Source organism: Aspergillus nomiae, assembly GCF_001204775.2.
Source record: "Aspergillus nomiae NRRL 13137 chromosome Unknown contig00126, whole genome shotgun sequence".
Taxonomy (NCBI): domain Eukaryota; kingdom Fungi; phylum Ascomycota; class Eurotiomycetes; order Eurotiales; family Aspergillaceae; genus Aspergillus; species Aspergillus nomiae.
In genome coordinates, this window is record NW_015378181.1 from 22143 (window position 1) to 39812 (window position 17670).

General features: G+C 47.3%; 7 protein-coding genes across 7 annotated transcripts; 5 read left to right on the forward strand and 2 right to left on the reverse strand.

Annotated features, from left to right (window-relative positions):
* Positions 1-1913: 1913 nt before the first annotated feature.
* Positions 1914-3317, forward strand: ANOM_006585 (NAD(P)/FAD-dependent oxidoreductase; the record flags this gene model as incomplete). Its single annotated transcript, XM_015551841.1, has 3 exons — positions 1914-2033; positions 2083-3071; positions 3125-3317. The coding sequence occupies 3 exons, from the start codon at positions 1914-1916 to the stop codon at positions 3315-3317; spliced, it is 1302 nt and encodes a 433-aa protein (XP_015407084.1).
* A 372-nt stretch (positions 3318-3689) lies between these two features.
* On the forward strand, positions 3690-4055 carry ANOM_006586 (uncharacterized protein; the record flags this gene model as incomplete). Its single annotated transcript, XM_015551842.1, has 1 exon — positions 3690-4055. One exon carries the CDS (start codon positions 3690-3692, stop codon positions 4053-4055), a length of 366 nt encoding a protein of 121 aa, XP_015407085.1.
* A 668-nt stretch (positions 4056-4723) lies between these two features.
* On the forward strand, positions 4724-5206 carry ANOM_006587 (phosphotransferase family protein; the record flags this gene model as incomplete). Its single annotated transcript, XM_015551843.1, has 2 exons — positions 4724-4931; positions 4995-5206. The coding sequence occupies 2 exons, from the start codon at positions 4724-4726 to the stop codon at positions 5204-5206; spliced, it is 420 nt and encodes a 139-aa protein (XP_015407086.1).
* Positions 5207-6020: 814 nt separating this feature from the next.
* Positions 6021-8154, reverse strand: ANOM_006588 (uncharacterized protein; the record flags this gene model as incomplete). The annotated part of the gene is made up of 6 exons (XM_015551844.1): positions 6021-6176; positions 6230-6556; positions 6615-7307; positions 7365-7461; positions 7523-8030; positions 8091-8154. 6 exons carry the CDS (start codon positions 8152-8154, stop codon positions 6021-6023), a joined length of 1845 nt encoding a protein of 614 aa, XP_015407081.1.
* Positions 8155-9814: 1660 nt separating this feature from the next.
* Positions 9815-11593, forward strand: ANOM_006589 (cystathionine gamma-synthase; the record flags this gene model as incomplete). The annotated part of the gene is made up of 2 exons (XM_015551845.1): positions 9815-9900; positions 9955-11593. 2 exons carry the CDS (start codon positions 9815-9817, stop codon positions 11591-11593), a joined length of 1725 nt encoding a protein of 574 aa, XP_015407082.1.
* Positions 11594-12097: 504 nt separating this feature from the next.
* Positions 12098-13093, forward strand: ANOM_006590 (uncharacterized protein; the record flags this gene model as incomplete). Its single annotated transcript, XM_015551846.1, has 1 exon — positions 12098-13093. One exon carries the CDS (start codon positions 12098-12100, stop codon positions 13091-13093), a length of 996 nt encoding a protein of 331 aa, XP_015407080.1.
* Positions 13094-13839: 746 nt separating this feature from the next.
* On the reverse strand, positions 13840-15670 carry ANOM_006591 (MFS transporter; the record flags this gene model as incomplete). The annotated part of the gene is made up of 6 exons (XM_015551847.1): positions 13840-14064; positions 14121-14244; positions 14299-14548; positions 14600-14898; positions 14946-15209; positions 15267-15670. The coding sequence occupies 6 exons, from the start codon at positions 15668-15670 to the stop codon at positions 13840-13842; spliced, it is 1566 nt and encodes a 521-aa protein (XP_015407079.1).
* Between the last annotated feature and the right edge of the window lie 2000 nt (positions 15671-17670).

Consider the following 17670-nt stretch of genomic DNA (forward strand, 5'->3'; position numbering starts at 1 on the left):
TCATGAGTTCATCACCCCTCAGCTGGAAGCGTTACAGCAGGGCTGAAGGTTTGGTACTTTTTTGCACGTCGGAATCTTGTCTGACTCGGGTATACATGCAATGTATCCTATTCAATACACGAAGCATGAGCTCAGCCAAGAAATACTCGACTATTTTTATTCCATCAATCATAAGCCGTGCACATATTGGAGACCTCAGGGTGGCACCTCTGCTTGGATGTGCACCTCTGGATATTGAAATACCTAGCATGAAGGAACCATCCAGTGCATATTCCTCCTATTCTGGATAGGCTACTTTGGGACTGCTCCGAAGGCCCATTAGTATTATGTCGTATGCAATAGTTGGTTAATATTCTGACGGAGAGACAAAATATTAGAAGGTAACTATATAGGACTGCCCTAGAATGAAAAGACCGAAGGGACAGAAAGGGCTGGGAATCACATGATAAGTCCAACCCAGTCCTTATGATACGGCTTTGGCCGAGATGATCATATATCTCCAGAGGGAAACATAAAGTTTCTATACGGAGTACATATTTCGCGATTCCAGCTCCCGAAGTCAAACGTTTGAATAGCGTCTTCTCAATAGTATTGAGACCTCACATTGATGATAGTCTGTAAAGGCAGTCTGAGCGCTTTCGTTCAGCTGATGGGTCTGGGTGGAGCACCAAAAGTAGTATTATCTTCCCCTGTCGTTTGTCTAACACGTATTCTTGTCTCAATAGAGCCACCTTGGTACCATTCAATGTGATGTGGCAGGGCCTTGGATGGACTATTATTGGTACAAAGCGATAGGGTTTGCCCACTAGCGAAGACCAAGTCTTTACAGCTATGGGCCTCCGATATCGGTTCACCTTCTTTAGTTGTTTTACTGTAAAAGAAAGTACACATTTACTGGGATTTCTGAGGCACATATACTGTTCGTCTACCCTGCCTTGTAGCGCGCCCAATCCAACAAATACGATAAAATTAAACGGTGCACGCTTGCTACCGAAGATCGAGAAGACCATGTCCCCGCTCTGGAGGACGTTTAATACCGAAGACATGTTTTCAGGAGGACACCCATCCTTATCAATCGGCACTGTCATGAGTACCAATGGCGTCGCAGTTTCTTAATACACGCCCTACATGACTATCTCAAACAGCACTGTCGCTAGACTAGGCATCTGCGGAGCTGATCATAGCGATATGGCTGTAACGTTATGACGACCTGGCCGTTATATCAGTCATCTCAGAACCTCAACTCGTCCCTTTAGTTCTGTTATGGAAGCACTATAGCCACGACTTGGCGTGGGGGTGCTAGCTGGGGCGATTCTGCCCTGGCAGTAATACTATACTACTCAATTAGTTTAATTTCGCGGTAAAACTACGCACGTAGAAAAGTTGAATTTTCAGTGTTAGTCCCTTAGTAAGTATCTCTGCGTATAACCTCTGTTTTCAGTTCAGGACTTCGCTGAAGAAACACAGAAAACCGCTTTTGCCAGCAGTAGTAGGACTTCGTCCATGTTGCGTACAGGCCCAGTACTAAGTGCCTGTTCCTTTTTTCCCAAGAGTGACATGCTGCCCAGGGTCTCAAGGCTGTCTGAAGCAGGGAGCATAGTAGGACATACAGAAATGAACTAAACCAGGCAATATGGTCATGTAAACCCGAGGCGGATTCATAATTTCCTACATACAAAATTGCAGACTAAATTAACTTCAAGACCTCTTCCATAGTTGTGCGGAGAGGAGAAAGCATTTCCAGACCCCGGCCACGTGACCGGAGAAACCCTTTTACTCCGGGAAGCTTATCATGTGGGGTTATATATGACGAGTACTCCATCTTCCCAAATTTTCTTCCCCATCTTCTTGTGTCCCTCTATCTTCTCTTATTCTGGAGAGAAAGTTCGTACTGAACACGTTGAATTGACGTGATGGATAAGAACAGTAAAATCGTCATCGTTGGGGCAGGCATTTTCGGCCTGTCTACCGCCGCCAAGCTTGCGTCGGAGGGCTACAAACATGTTACAGTTGTTGACCGCCACATGCCACCTGTAAAGTTTTCTTTTCTTTGGGTGAATAAAGCAAGATTAACAATATCAGGTTCCGGATGGCTCCAGCTCGGATATCTCCCGTGTTATCCGCTTCGATTACGCCGATGAGGACTATCTGAACATTGCATACGAAGCATACCTCAAATGGTCCCAATTGCCAAAATACAAAGGGATATTCTTCAAATCACCCTACATTCTCACTGGTAACACCAGCGCACACGGGCGGGCCTGGATTGAAAAGACGACTGCTGCGCTAACCAAGAAACAGCTGCCCTGGGCAAAGCTGGATAGTGCTGCGGCCGCGAAGAGTAGATACCCTGTTCTAACGGGGACTCTCGCGACGCCCAATTTCACCGGCTACTTAAATGAGCAGGCCGGTTGGGCAGACGCCAGTAAGGCTGTCAGCCAGCTTCGCGACGATTGTCTTGAACTTGGTGTGTCTTTTATTTGCGGTCGTGCTGGTACAGTTATCAGTCTCGATACAGACTCACAGAAGAGGGTTAGGGCTGTCAAGACTCTTGCGGGAACTTCAATTGAGGGTGATCACTTTATACTTGCTGCTGGTGCCTGGACCTCCGGATTAGTCGATATGTATAACTCAACCCTGGCAACAGCCCAGGTAATTGGGTACACGCCCCTTACAGATGCTGAAGTGAAGAAGTACAAAGATGTTCCCATTTATGCCAACTTCAATACGGGTTGGTTCAACTTCCCTTCGCATGAAGATACCAAGACCCTCAAAATGGCCGTGCATGGATGGGGCTACACACGTGCGCCTACCGCCGAGGATCATCAGAGTGTCAAGGCTAATATCTCGTCGCCTCCTCTGATCCCTCCTCGTCAACGCGCCAATTTTACTCCCCCTGATGGAGAAGACCGGCTCAGGACCGGTCTGCGTGAGATTCTCCCAGAATTAGCCGATCGTCCGTTTGATCGGGTGGCGCTCTGCTGGTATACTGACACGCCTTCGGGTGATTTCATTATGGATTCTCATCCCGATTACAAGAATCTTTTCGTCGCTGGTGGCGGTAGTGGGCAGTAAGTTATATTCTTATTTGGTATGCTAACGGATGCTAACACATCTCACTCAGCGCATTCAAATTCCTACCTGTGTTAGGCGACTACACTTTCCTTGCGTTCACGAAGCGTCTCCCAGAACATCTGGCGCAGAAGTGGCGTTTCCGAACAGAGTACAAAGACGACAAGGATACTTTCCAGGGAGATGGAAGCCGTGGAGGGCCTGCCAGGCGCGAGTTGCATGCCCAGGAAAAGGCAAAGCTGTAGGACTAACCCTAGGCATTCGTGTGTTTGAAATGCCGATTTCAAGTACCATTTAGGCCTTTGTATACCGATATTCATGATGATTTATGTAGCCTTTTCTGCATTAGCACTACTTTTACAACTGCCATCCAGCTTGATTGTGCCACAATATCCGACAGTACGTAATTTGGTTGAGAGGTGTCTCTTCTGTGTCCAGGCGGGGCAGGTCGCAGGACTGGTTCGTTGCAGCAGTCCCAGTGGGTCAACTGTCAAATGTGCAGGCCTCTAGTGTAGGTGGGTTGATATATGCCCTCCCAATCCCCCGCTATTTGGTCTGGGAGGTGCGTGCTACGCCGGACTAGCCAAGTATTTAACCAAGAATAAACCGGGGCTAAAATGATCTTGAGCGACTCGGGACCCTCAAACACCCCCTTCCCTATCTCTCATACCCCGTCACACTGCGATAAAGAGATCTTAAAGATGGGTAAAGCAAAGCGTGTGATTCTCCGTCTGCTAGAAGATGATATGGATTACCTGAATCCTCGTGAATTTGTTGACTTCTATTGTGAGGAATTCCCCTCCGATGCAGCGTCGAACTCGACTCGCCATTTCATCCGCTATCAACCACCGAATGACGTTTCCCAGCCGAATGCCAGGGTCCATATACTCATCGACCTGGAGACACGGGATTTTGCTGGTACCCTTAACCACGAATTTCCGCACGAGATTTATGCCGTTCGCCGCGGTGCCGATCAACCGTAAGCGTTAAGCTCTTATATACTTCAACCGATTAATCTCTATATAGGGAGTTGTACGCTTATTCAAAGCCCGTAAAGCAAAACCTCCCCCGGAAAGTTCGAGAGTATAGTGACAACTTTTATCCTTGGGGACAAAGCAGGGGTAACCAAAAGGCGGCAGCTGAACAGCTCTTCCATCTAAGTCCCTATAGTTCGTATAGTGTTGATTATTCTTCAGTTTCTAAGTCTTGTACAGAGGAGCACAGCTATTCGAAATTCTTAGAGTAGATATTCTTTTGGACTTCATTTATCAGGTCTGCCGCCAGAAATTGATAAAACCTGTTGTTGCGGAGTGGCTGCAATAGGTCGTCGTAGCCAATGCGGCTCAGTCAGCCTGATTATAAATGGTTTCAGCAGTGAAAACCATCTGGTAACACCGATCCATCTTATATTCTTATCCAAAGGCAGTCATCCATCTCACTCTCGCTCACTACTATCTCTAAGCATTCTTAATCACCTGTGACATACCATCTGTTTATTCCTGTTCTGACCCATCATAATGGATAGCCAAGCAGGCGAAGTCGTTTCTGATCCGACCCCCAAATTGCGCACATATTTCTGTGCTTCCAACTTTCTAATCCCAGATCTGGATCATGTCAAAAAGCAATGTAACGGTGAGAATAAAATAGTGCCATGGACTGGAGTAACGATACATACATCTTCATGAGCTTTGTGGATGGGCAGCCTCTAGACATTGCGTGGAATGACTTAGATTATCTAACGAAGACACGTATTGCTTCACAGCTAAAGACATACATTGATGACCTTCGTACCATGGGAAGAATGACATATATTGGGTCAGCCGATCATAGCCCAGTTACGGATCTGATCTTCGCAACCTGTAAAGTCTAAGGTAATTGACCCCGTGGTAGTTATACGTCTTCTACTAATTTACTTGTGTAAGGCCCGTTTGATTCCGAGAAGGAGTTCAATGAAGCAATCGTGGAAGCATATCATCTGACTGTACCGCGGCAACATATCCAAAAGTTCCTTTTCGGAATGATTGCTCATAAGGAGCGCCATGTTGCGTTTGCGCATGGTGACCTAAGGCCGCCGAACATCATGATAAAGGATGGTAATGTCGCAGCAATTATTGACTGGGAGCTTAGTGGATGATATCCTGAGTACTGGGAATTCGCGAAGTCTTTGCAGGTGTGGAGATGGCAGAACGACTGGGGAGACTACCTGCTGGACATTCTTCAGCCATACTATAACGAGTATGCCTTCTACTCGTTTGTTTCGCGAGTACTATGGTGAGGGCAAACTCTACATATTTAGAAATGATAATCGAGCAAGCAGAAGGGATGTGTTCATTCACCCTTCAGTTCGAGATACTCAAACTAGATAGGCCTATATTACAGCCCAGCCCGTAAGTTTTACATTAATAGATTTATTAGATTAAGGGCAGAAAAAAGCAGATTCCATCACCCGAATCTTGAAGGTAACGTCATAATAGGAATATCTGAGTATTGAAATTTGGATAACTAACGTAATCGGTAAGCGAGCTACGCAGCTCTGTATTCCATGCAAATCGACGATTTTGGCACTTGGATATCTGACCATGCCGAACTGTAAGCCCTCATTGTGCATAGGCTGTAGAGGACCGACAAGAGTGTCTCTCATCGAAGCATGAAATTAAACTTTGTCCTATGTATAAGATAGAGAGTGGAAAGGCAAGTTATTTGAGGTTCATCCACTCGATTATACCAACTCATCCACTTAAATTGAAATATGCCGGCAAAAGAATATCAGAATATGAACATGACACAGCGGCCAGGAAACAGAACACAATAAAGAGTAGTTCGTCTCAGGATCGAAATAACCCAATCCAACCAAAGGAACAAAGAAATAGTGAATCAACTTAACTAAGCAATGAAGGAAGAACATCGATGAATCCGATCATACCTATACTTCTCCCACAAGCGGTAATTTAATTGATATGTGTCAAGGCAAGTCCTGTAAGAGCAGCTCTGCCGCTGTAAATAACCGTTTTGTTTCCACCTTCGAGATCTGTGCGGTACAATGACCCTCCCAGGTCGGTGAAATAAATGTGTTTGTTTACCTTGTCCAAGCGTAGACCGATCGCCTGTGAGTAAAGCATATTAGTGACATTTCGGACCACCAAGGGGGAGAATATACCTCATGCAAGTGCCTCGTTAATATCGTGAATTTGGCTGCACTAGGGTCCCTAGGCTTGGATCCAACGTAGCCTCGATTAACTGAATTGCCAAGTGGATATTCACCTCTGTCAGTCCAATATAGGAATTCATTTTCCGAGTCAACCTCCAAGTCGATCGGTTCGGGCAGGTTTTCGAAGAGAGTTTCGATATCTGTGCGCGTGGAGGGCTTTGAATCTGCAGGCAAAGTAATATTTGCCCGAAGGATCTTTCCTTGACCCGACTTGCTAGAACCCTTCTGAGTCCAGTAGAACTTGCCGCGTTTTGAGTCAATAGCGATTCCCACACACTGAAATTGTAAAAGTCTGTTAGCCATGGCCCCACTGTACACACTAAAGGTATCCTACCCATCTGCTCTGGTCATATTTATGCGAGGGATCATGATAATCACCAGTGTGGATGAGGATCTCATGCTGGCCACCATTGAAATCGACTCTATGAACCCTCATCCCTTCGCGATCCGAAAAGTACAATTTCTCGTGTGTATGGTCAATGCACAGTTGTTTTGGCGTGTGTACGGTTCCAGGTGGAACGACTGTCCTGATATCAGAACCATCTAGGTTGCATGACTGGACAGATCCATCGTTCTCAGAGGGTATCCCCATATTTGTCCAGAATATACGACCACGACTGACACTAATATCGACCCCGTCAGGCGCACTAAGGCCATCGACTATCTTCTTCACATTCTGACCATTGGCCGAGGCAGTGTATATTGACCCGGATGTGAGGAAATTATCGGTAATATTTTCACCCAGTCCTATATCAAGGACATAGAGCGTTGGGGCGGCCAAATTGTCGTGATGGCTGGCATTCTCAGTCGCCGATTTCGTCGTGAAGCCAGCTGGATAAAGCCCTCCATTTCCAGACTTGGCGCCTAATCGACCTTGATTGACGTAGTTCTTGCGCAGCCAGTCTACCGTATTTGCACCGTCCAGGTGGCGTTCCTGAATATAGTTATCCTCAATAAAAGCTACTGTGTCGAGGCCGACGGAATCCATCATGCTACAGGGCCCTGCCGTGGCGCCAAACATTTCCATCTATTTTGCCACCGAGTTAGAATCTTCCATCATTAGACGGACGTTGAGAGGGTTTACCCATAAATTGTCGATCTGCTCCGGATCGCTAACTTCTTCTGCCAAGATTGTCAGAGTCTCTCTCTTCACAGCTGCCCATAGGCGGTTGATGATGAAACTACCTGTAGGTTAGCCGTCATTCCAGGCACTGAAGACCGGATAGAAAGTGACAAGCTTACCCAGTAGATTCCTTGCGTGCGACGGCCGGCACCAGCCCAACCTCCCGGTGCTTATCAACAAGGAAAGGGAAAATGCCATCGTAAGTATGGGTGCTAGTCATCAGCTCTACGACCCTATTTCCCGGGGGCATGGTATAGTGGACATTCAGGGTGCGTCGTTTTGCCTCATCATCCATTTCATCGAGCATCAGCCGTGACTTGTAGGATGATGAGTTCGACCCGAAAATGCAATCCCTTGGTGCTTTCTTCGCAAGGTCACCAAACGTGGCGATCTTTAGATCAAGCTTCTCTGGGATAGCCTCGATCACGAACCAGGCATCCTTCACGGCAGAATCCAAATCTGCAAATGCAGAATATTTTCCCGGGACTGCCTCGTCGCCAAGGGTCTTAGCAAAAGTGGCAACGTTGTTGTCAATGAAATGAACGGCAGCATTCCGCTGATCTGGACTCGGATCTCTGATGGTTACATTGTAGCCTGCTGCAACCCAGGTGCAAGCAATTCGACGACCTTGACAGATACATTAGTGCCGAAGACAATCTTTGTATAGGTGAGAAGTCACAATCGTACCGAGCACCCCGGCACCAAGCACTGCTATATAGCGATCACCGATAGTGGGCGGTTGCCACGTCATCCTGAGGAGGTTCGACAGTAGAAAGTAGTGTGTGTTTCAACTCCGAGTCAGTTTCTTGAATATATTGGAACAGTTTGTAGTTGGGTGCGGGATATCAAAGCCACCATTTAAATAATTAAATACATCGCGGGACAAGGTTTGGGGGTGACGTCAACGTCCGAAGGTAACCCTATAAATATGATAACTTCAACCTTATACTGTAATGTGTAAATTTGCAGACGTACGTTTTCAGTTGTATCAATATGCAAATTAAATATATTTCAATGCTATTGAATACACAGGATGTGCCAATAAACTATAAACAGGACAATATTTAAATCACCCACGACAGTGTCTCTTGAAGTTATCCTCCTACAATTGGTCGGGTTCGCCGGCTATGGGCTTATAGGTTTGGGTTTCAGGTCCAACACTATAAGTAACTACGGCGGACAAGTCGGAGTTCCGGACAGGAGATTACTGTCCGAAATCTGAGCATTTTACATAAAGCCACGACTATCGCCCACTTCTAAATCTATTTACCATAGGCTCCTAAAAAGAGTGTCTTATCACCCCTAAGTATTATTACTATTCCCTGCATACTCGTAATATACTAGGGCCCCAGGGGATCTAAAGATCTAGTATTGTGGGTTCTAAGATAGGGTGCAGGTGGTTCCTAAGTATCGGGTACAGGTGGTCCCTAAAGACGGGATGCTGGTGGTCCACTATTTAAGGCGGTAATGCAGTGGGACTACCTACTCGATGGATAATGCAGAACTTTATCTTATGTATAAAACAGTATAATTGGATGGTCAGCATAGTGGATCGATATACATAAATTTAATTGGTTCATAGAATTTTGTGTGAATATTTTATATTGTCTGGAACTTCGATTTAGTCTGCCGTATCTGGTCGGGAGCTGGATGAACAACCCATGACGGAAGGAATGAGGGTCGGAACTTCGCATGAGTGGCCAGCTACCCCAGATTTGAGAATAATTTACTTCATATTTTTTTTTTCAAGACAGACCAACGGCCTACTAGAACCCAGTGGCCATGGATAAGTCACAATGAACCAGAAAAGTTATTTGGGACAACGGTTTCCGCGGTCTTTCAGGGCAAGGTCCGCCACGGATCCCCGGGGAAGCAAAATCCGCGGATAAAGATCCGCGGCAGTCAGCCTGTGTATTTCAACTTCAAACCCCAATCAACAGTCCCAGGAGGCAAGAGGGAGAACTGTACGTACCAGAAACTTCTAGGAAAAAAGGATTTAGAGGTATCCTTGGTAACCCTACACATCTGCTAGTGTAAAACTGATTGCCCTCTCCATCTAGTCAGATCGGATACCGGGCCAGATTTTCGGCACCCTGAACCCGAGGAACACCTCGGCCTCCACGGAACGTATATATTCTAGGCCGAACCTGGAGATAAGCGGTATTTTGCCTGACGCACCCCGCCATCAAAGGCCCATTCACCATCTCCGGTACAAAAAACTCCGATTAACATTCTTTCGCAACGAAATTCAGCTCGTTGCATTACGTATTTCAAGATGGCAGTTATAGAGCTTGGAGACTCAATCCCCTCGCTAACACCGCATGTAAATTATGTGTTTATCTTGGCCTCTGCGGGTTCGGAATGCAGGGCTGTGAAGTGAACCAAACTAACGCCTTCCACAGGCCGTGAGCATGTCTCTGCCCACTTGGGCTGACAACGTGGGTTATGAAGAGGGTGATAAGCGGGTCATGGATAAATTACCAAATGGTTATCCACGGTACTTCCCCTGAACTCCAGGCCTCGATCACTCATCCACTGATCCCGTCACCAGATTCTTGATCCACAGTAACATCGCAGGACTCGCGAATGATATTATTGCCAAGTATGGAACCCCAAACCAAAGCGCCATGCTGTTTCCATCCCACAAGGCTGCCCACAGATGTCGTAATTTCATGCAAGCAACAGCAGAGCTCGGTTGCGCAGGAGAGATCAACATAATTGATCTGTTTCTCGACAAGGGAAAAGAGGTTTCAGCGATAACTGCGAAGCTCTCGCCCTCAATATCAGCGGTCATCTTCCGTAAAGATCTCTTCCCAATAGCGAAGCAATACTGGCAACACTCTGGTGATGGTATCTCAAGCAGATATGCCGAATTTTGCCATTCGCTTTTCTTGGATGGCAAGCTGGCGGACTCCACATCGCTGCAGCCAACCATAAATCAGAAAAGAGGCCCAAGGAGATACCAAAGTGTATCGAGATATACAACGTCCCAAACAGAAAACAAGGCGGTCTCAGAAGAGCGAGTGGAAAGCGCACAGTTCCTCGAGGAGCGTTTTGGCCGAAATTTGGATATCTCACTTGTCGACAACGCCAAGTTAGCACTCCGTCGACGCATAGCTGGCTCTTTGGTAGGCGAAGCGGATCTTTCAGTCGAACCAAGTCCCAATATAACCTCCGACTCACGTGGAGTGACGGGACTTTCCGACGACGACGTTTACCTCTATCCATGTGGCATGAATGCCATTTTCAGCACTCACCGAATGCTGCTACAGTCTAGAGGTCAACTGAAAAGCATCTCGTTTGGCTTCCCCTACATTGACACTCTTAAAGTTCTGCAAAAGTTCGGCCCCGGGTGTCTTTTCTACGGCAATGGCTCCTCAGAAGATCTGGACGACTTGGAAGCGCGCCTGAAGGCTGGCGAACGATATTTGGCCTTGTTCTGCGAATTCCCCGGAAATCCTATGTTAAAATGTCCCGATCTAAAACGAATTAAGAAGTTGGCGGACACCTATGACTTTGGCGTGGTTGTTGACGAGACGATTGCAAACTCCATCAACGTTCATGTCCTTCCATATGCAGACGTGGTTGTCAGCAGTCTGACCAAGATTTTTTCGGGAGACTGTAATGTTATGGGCGGCAGCGCTATTTTAAACCCCGAAGGAAGGTATTATCAGCAGTTGAAGAGTGCTTTCGCATCAAATTACGAGGACAACTACTGGGCTGAGGACGTTATGTTTATGGAGCGCAATAGCCGTGACTTTGAGACTCGTATTAAGAAAATCAACGACAACGCCGAAACCATTTGCAGCCTGCTTCAGGCACATCCTCTTGTCAAAGACGTATACTACCCCAAGTATAGCCCAACAAAGAAGTTTTATGACGAATGTCGGACACCAACCGGCGGGTATGGTGGCTTGCTATCTTTTACTTTCCACAAGAAGGCTCAGGCGGTTGCGTTCTTCGACCGTATTGAGACTGCCAAAGGACCTAGTCTCGGTACAAACTTCACCTTAACTTCACCCTATGTTCTCCTCGCACATTATGGCGAGTTGGATTGGGCCGCAGGCTTCGGTGTGCCAGCGGATCTTCTTCGCATTAGTGTTGGTGTCGAGGATGCGGAAGACCTGAAGTCACGGTTTGCAATTGCACTACAGGCTGCTGAAGCAGTTGATTCTGGGCGAGACCTTTAGCACATTCTATGTTCTCAGTGAAAATGCCATAATTCTTCCATCAAATCTCTGCTACCACCTAGTGGACCATACGAACTCTATACAGACATATATCATCTACTACCTAAACAACTTGATCACTTGAAGAGTTTAATTCTTGAATTCTCTCAGGCTTAGTAAAAGCTTAGTAATGTGATACACTGCAGTAGTAGTTAAGGTCAGTGTGTGCTCGTAAGATGCTCAGTGAGTATCTACTATCTTTGTATATACGATTTCAACCTGCGCGTAACCCCAAGTAGTCGGACTTTCATACTCGTTGGACGTACTATCTCCAATGTGCCTCGCCTTAAGGTTGAAATCCTGCGCCACGTCATAAGGATTTTCGGGATCCTGCATGATGACTTGTCACCCAAGGAGCGAACACCTCCGTAGTTCCTGGTCTCTTCTCGCATATATGTCAATACTACTCCCTAGTTGATTCTAAAGGCTGTTAACCCCCTGATGTTTACATCTGACTTTCCGACAATGTCCCTTAACTTAGCCGGCATCATTTTCCTGGCAGATCTGCCGATCATCGGGCAGCGGACCGCCCTCACAGGCGGCGCCACATTCCTGGATACGTTTGTCCTCTGTTCCGGACTGCATCGCCAGCAGGTTGCCGCTGATGTTCACGGCGGAGAGTACCCGGCCGTAGCTGCGATGACGACTGGCTATGTGTTTCGGGTCGAGAACCCAGCAACAGTCAATTTCCTGCAGAGGGTTGGTCGCACGGGCCAGCTGACTACACTTTCCGTGACCAACATCCACAATTCTAAGCAAGGGTTGCTCTCTCGCTTTCTATCCTCTATAGACAGTTCCATGTCATTTGGAGCCATCACCGCATACCTCCTCGCGGTGGGCAGCACAGCCGTGGTCACATCCCTTCTCATCATCACTGAGGACTGGTGGGGCCTCCTAGTGATCGCCATCTTAATGCTTACCCGATTCATCAATATGCTCTTAATTCAGTCTCGTAGTCGCGCCGGCTGGAGCGGAGCCTCCGAGCCGGGCGTGGTCGGAGATCTCCTGGTTCTTCTGAGTCAGGACCGCTGGGTCCGCATCACGGGCTACGTGGATGACCTCAAAGCAGTGACGTCCGGAGAATGGCTCCGTGATATGACTTGGGTTGAAAGCGCCATATCCGGCTTCACTACCTTATTGGTTTACCTGAATGTTGCCTTAGCGAGCAATGCGAAGTTGTCTGGGCAAGTTCTGCTGCTGTTGCTCTTGGTTGGAACGGCCGGTCTGCTAGGACTGGTGAATATGTTAACACAAGGGCTCCAAATGCATGGGAACCTGATCAGTGTTGATGGTCCACGAAGAAAATACCGCAGAAGACTAGATCTTGCAGAGGCCTTGATCAAAGAGACGGGGAGAGATGATTGGGCAGTGCGCTTGGGGATGATCAACCCTTCTCAGGCGTCAGGTGGAAAGGGTGGTTCGGGAGGGAATGCTGCGTTCAATGAGACGCTTACAATGTGACCATGAGTTGGACAGCGGTGCTTGTCCTCATCAGTTGATACATATCACAGGGATGGCTATTTTGCGCATGGTGGAATATAATGTATCCCATATGGGGCTCGAGGAGGTTTGGATATGTGTGCCATTTATTGTGTGCTTTTGCTCTACGGTTATTAACAAAAATAAGTACCAGTATACCTGCTTGCACTCACAACCTACTTTGTAATAGCTCTTTCCGTTTGAAAGGCATAAACTAGTTACCATCTCGTTCGGACAATGAAACCCCCAGAGTCGCTGCCATCTTAGACTAATTTGAGTCATAAACCTCAATATCGACCCCACTAGACAGTCGGGTGTACGAAGAACGGAACAATATGCAAAACTCGTCCCTTCCTGTGCTTTATCGTCTGAAAACAAAAATCAAATAAATCAGTAGATGAGAAAGATTAACAGGAGTATAATTCCCCATGCCTCTTCTCGGAAGGCATGCAACCCCGCCAGGTGGACCCCATGCATCGGAGCTCCGAAGCAAAATTTCACACGGGCCAAGTGGATCAAAACAACTGATTTTTTCTAAACAATTAACCCTAAAAAACACCATAACCGTGTCTATCTCGCCACTTTATAGCCTGTTGTACCCAAAATTCATGTGAAAGTAGTGTAAAAAGCATGCAGAACTTTTCCGTCATAATGCCGTCGTTAATGAGATTGAAAAGGCGTAAAAACCCAACCAATAGTCTATATCTATGTCGTTAGAGAGAAAAAAATTAAATCGCAACTGGCGTATCGTTCCTATCGCCAGGTCCAATGCCTCGTCTACGAACGGAAATCATGGCAATGAGGAGACCTAGTCCTGCTAGTCCGGCAGAACACCAGAGGCCGGTGGCATACTGCTGGGCAAGGCTGTGACCCTTTTTGATGTCGACTGCTTCTGTGACCGCGGCCGAGATGGCGAGGGCTACGCCGGAGCCGATTTGGAAGGCTGTGTTCAGCTGGCACATGGGTTAGTATGATTGTCAGACACAGAGATGGGCTTTGGGGAGCTTACCATTCCACCACATAAACTCTTGACGCTGACAGGAACAGTGGTTAGGATCGTGGTACTCGTTGTCACGAAGATGAGCGATACTGCTGTGATACTAATAAGGGATGTGGGGAGAACGTTGACCCAGCTGTTATTGTTAGCGGTTTGCAAGCGTCATGGTGCGAGATCGGGGGATACATACAAGTCTGGCTCTGAGTTCGTTGCGGTCAATGCGCTGGGGACGGGGGCTAACACCGTCAGGACCAGCCCGGCGATAAGGGTGTATTTCCCGTTCACGTATTCGAGGGCCTTCCCTGTTCCCATCGAGGCGATGAACCCGATCGCGCCCATAGGCAAGAAGCGGAGGGCTGTGTCGCCGGCGGACAGATTGTCGACCTGTTGCGCCATCAGGACAATGTAGTAGATGACATTTTGGTAGCTGCCGTAGCAGGCTTCATCCCTGTTAGTCATGATCGAGGTGGATGGCCTTGGAGGAAACTTACTAAACCCTGCGATCCAAAGTCCTGCGAAATTGGGGATTTTCCATAGATCTAAGGGCATGATCGGGTAGGAGATGTACCATTCGAGGAAAGTGAACGCGACCAGAAGGGCGACCGCGAGGATAAGAAGAACGATGATGAATGGGGTGCTCCAGCCGTAATCGCCTCCACTCGAAAGCACAAATTGGAGTAGGATTAGGCCGGCTGTAGATAGCAACGCTCCAAAGTAATCCATCTTCGGCTTTTCCTTCCCGCTAGTTCGTCTTTGGGAAGGACGATAGCGCCCAGAACGCCCAGAGAACCTGTGATGGTAACGATTAAATAGAAAATGTATCGCCAGCCTAGTGACGAGGTCAGGAAACCACCGAAGATGAGGCCGACACAGAATCCCAGTGTTCCTGATGCTGCGTAGATAGATAATGCCCGAGTACGGTCAACACCGGTGAAGTAGGAACTGATGATTCCAATCGCCGATGGAACAGTCAACGCAGCACCTATTCCCTGGATACCACGGAAGACAGCAAGCTGGATAAACGATTGGCCAAATCCGATCGCGAGTGTCCAGACGGAGAGCCAGAACAGCCCAAGGCAGAGGATCATTTTTCTCCCATATCTGTCACGCATTAGAAATTAGAAATAACTTCCTCGCACTGCTAAGAATGAGCCTTACCGATCGGACAGCACGCCTGCTAGTAGCAAGAACCCGCCAAAGGTCAAGGTGTATGCAGATATCATCCATTGTAACTGGGTATTGGAGACTCCGAACTCTTCTTGGATAGAGGAAAGCGCGATGTTCGAACTAGTCATGAAAACATTATCAAGAAACTGGGAGCCGGAAGTCACCAGCAAGATCAAGGCTCCTCTCCAGGAGGCCAGTCGACCAATGTCTGGGCAGGATTGCAAGCTCGTCAGGCCCTTTTCTTCGGTCGGGGTTGCCAGTCCGGACGAAGGGGTGCTGTGCCCTAACGACGACCCCGGGCGGGAGATAATAGTGAACTGCGGAACTTTGCCAAACCAGCCCTCGCCCTCACCATCCTGGCTACGGCTTCGAAAGCCGAAGTCGAATTTAGTCATAGTCTGTTTAGAGAGAAAATAAATCCTTACTTTTACTGAACTACAATTAAGGGGGCGAGCACAGAGGCCTTTTAAAATTCTGAATTTTCAACAGCTTAATAAAAAAGTGGGTATACTAGACGGAGCATACAAAGTTTTATCGCAACCCAGACTTCAGTCAGACTTTGGAAGGTCTTTGCGAAACAAGGAAATAGAACTACGGATTGACCAGCCTGTTCCTATTAATTAGTATTAACCAGATTTGCGGCCAATGCCGTGATTGCCTATTATTCATTTACACCGACTATTGCGAACGTGCTATCTACTCTGAAATGTGAGATAGTTTAGTCCTATTTCATTTGCCACCCCTTCTCCCTAGAAAAGGGACGTGATCGCTAGAGCACACATTTTCTGGACCGCTCAATGGACAAGCAAGTTCCCGTGTTACCCACGAAGCTGCCAACTTCGTCAGAATTTTACTCCAGAGACATTGGTTCCTGGTCCTGCTGGAAGTCGAGACCAGGAGGACCTGACGACCAGCGGGTTCCTTCGCTTTGTGTTCTGATCGCATTGGCTTACAACTGCCACTATTTTATCGAGTCAACATCAAGTCATCAATGCATGTAGCTTTGCCCGATGCACTGACTAACAGGCAGGAATACTACATCGCATTTGGCTAAAACGAATTATCACATACCACCTTCTTGCCCTGGGACCTCCTTCGGTTTCTAGGATTGGACCCACAAAACGTCGTGACATCAAGCACAGCTTTTTGAACATGGTTTGATTATCCCTCAGCTAGTCTGTAAGTACCGGCGGACTGGAATAAGGCAGGAGTCTCACATATCCCTCGCAGTAGTTTCTCTCCCCAGTGCGGGGAAAACCAGCGGTAGACCCTCTACAGATTTTATTCTGGTTGTGGAGCGAGTAGGTCCCAAGGCCCTGGGGGCAGCAAAGGAAGCGTTCGAATTTTTACGATCGGAGAGACTCCGAAGCCAGGCTCTCCTTCTCTTACTGTTTTTGTTTTTGTTTTTTTCAATTGTGTCTTTTTTGCTTGCGAGCTCATCAATAGCACACCTAATAGTTTCCCGCAATATATATTTTACCCAAAGTGACCAATCTAACCCTAGCTGGTTCCTATTATAACGCTTGTGAAGGTTTCATGTAGTCGGCCACCCGGAACACACCAAGTACCTTGTTTACTGTTACTACTGACGTGATCAATATCCCGAAATCCCGATTGGTGCGCCGTGAGTCGGAAGATTGGACAGCCCATGGATGGATTTTCTCAGGCTCACATGCACGACCGGCAAGCCGTGAGTGGCCTGTGCACTCGGTACGGGTAAGCTGAGCCCACTTGAAAAACTCAATCTCGTGCCGATATTTAGTCCATTTCTAGAACCATTCTATTAGCTCCACCACTCAAACTTACAGTGGTATTGTAAAAGCAGTAAATTTTCTTAGTAGCTAAGCATCTTGACCGTAGCTTGAGAATTGCGAGTTATTGAGTGATTCCATTTTTTATAACAGTGACGATTTACTGAGGCAGAGCACTCCTTCAGCTGCCCATCCCAGCTGCGTGTTGCTCGTGGAAATTGTTTGACCCGTCTACACTTAGGGAAACGTCGTGCTTGTGGGGCATTCGGCAAGTGACCCTCCCGAAAGAAATCATTTAGGTTCCTTTGGTAAATCGAAGTTGTAGCTTAGAGTGGTCGGCTGTCTAGAAAGTGGAGAGCTCCACGACCGCCTTTGCCACCAAACCCTAGACCTAGAAATAAAGTTAACATGCTGAATAGCCTACGGGATTGACTACATGGAGGCTTGTGCATTAAATGTCCTGAATCACTGTGCTCCATCTCCTTTCACTGTCCAATTCTATAGCAATTAGTATGAGGGTAAAACTTGGTATGTATAAACAAACAATAGATTGGGCGGTGTGCCTGGTTGCTGCCTACGACGTGGCATTTCTCACAAAGGTATAAATAAACCCGTTTATATACCCTTTCCCCGAGGGCAGAGAA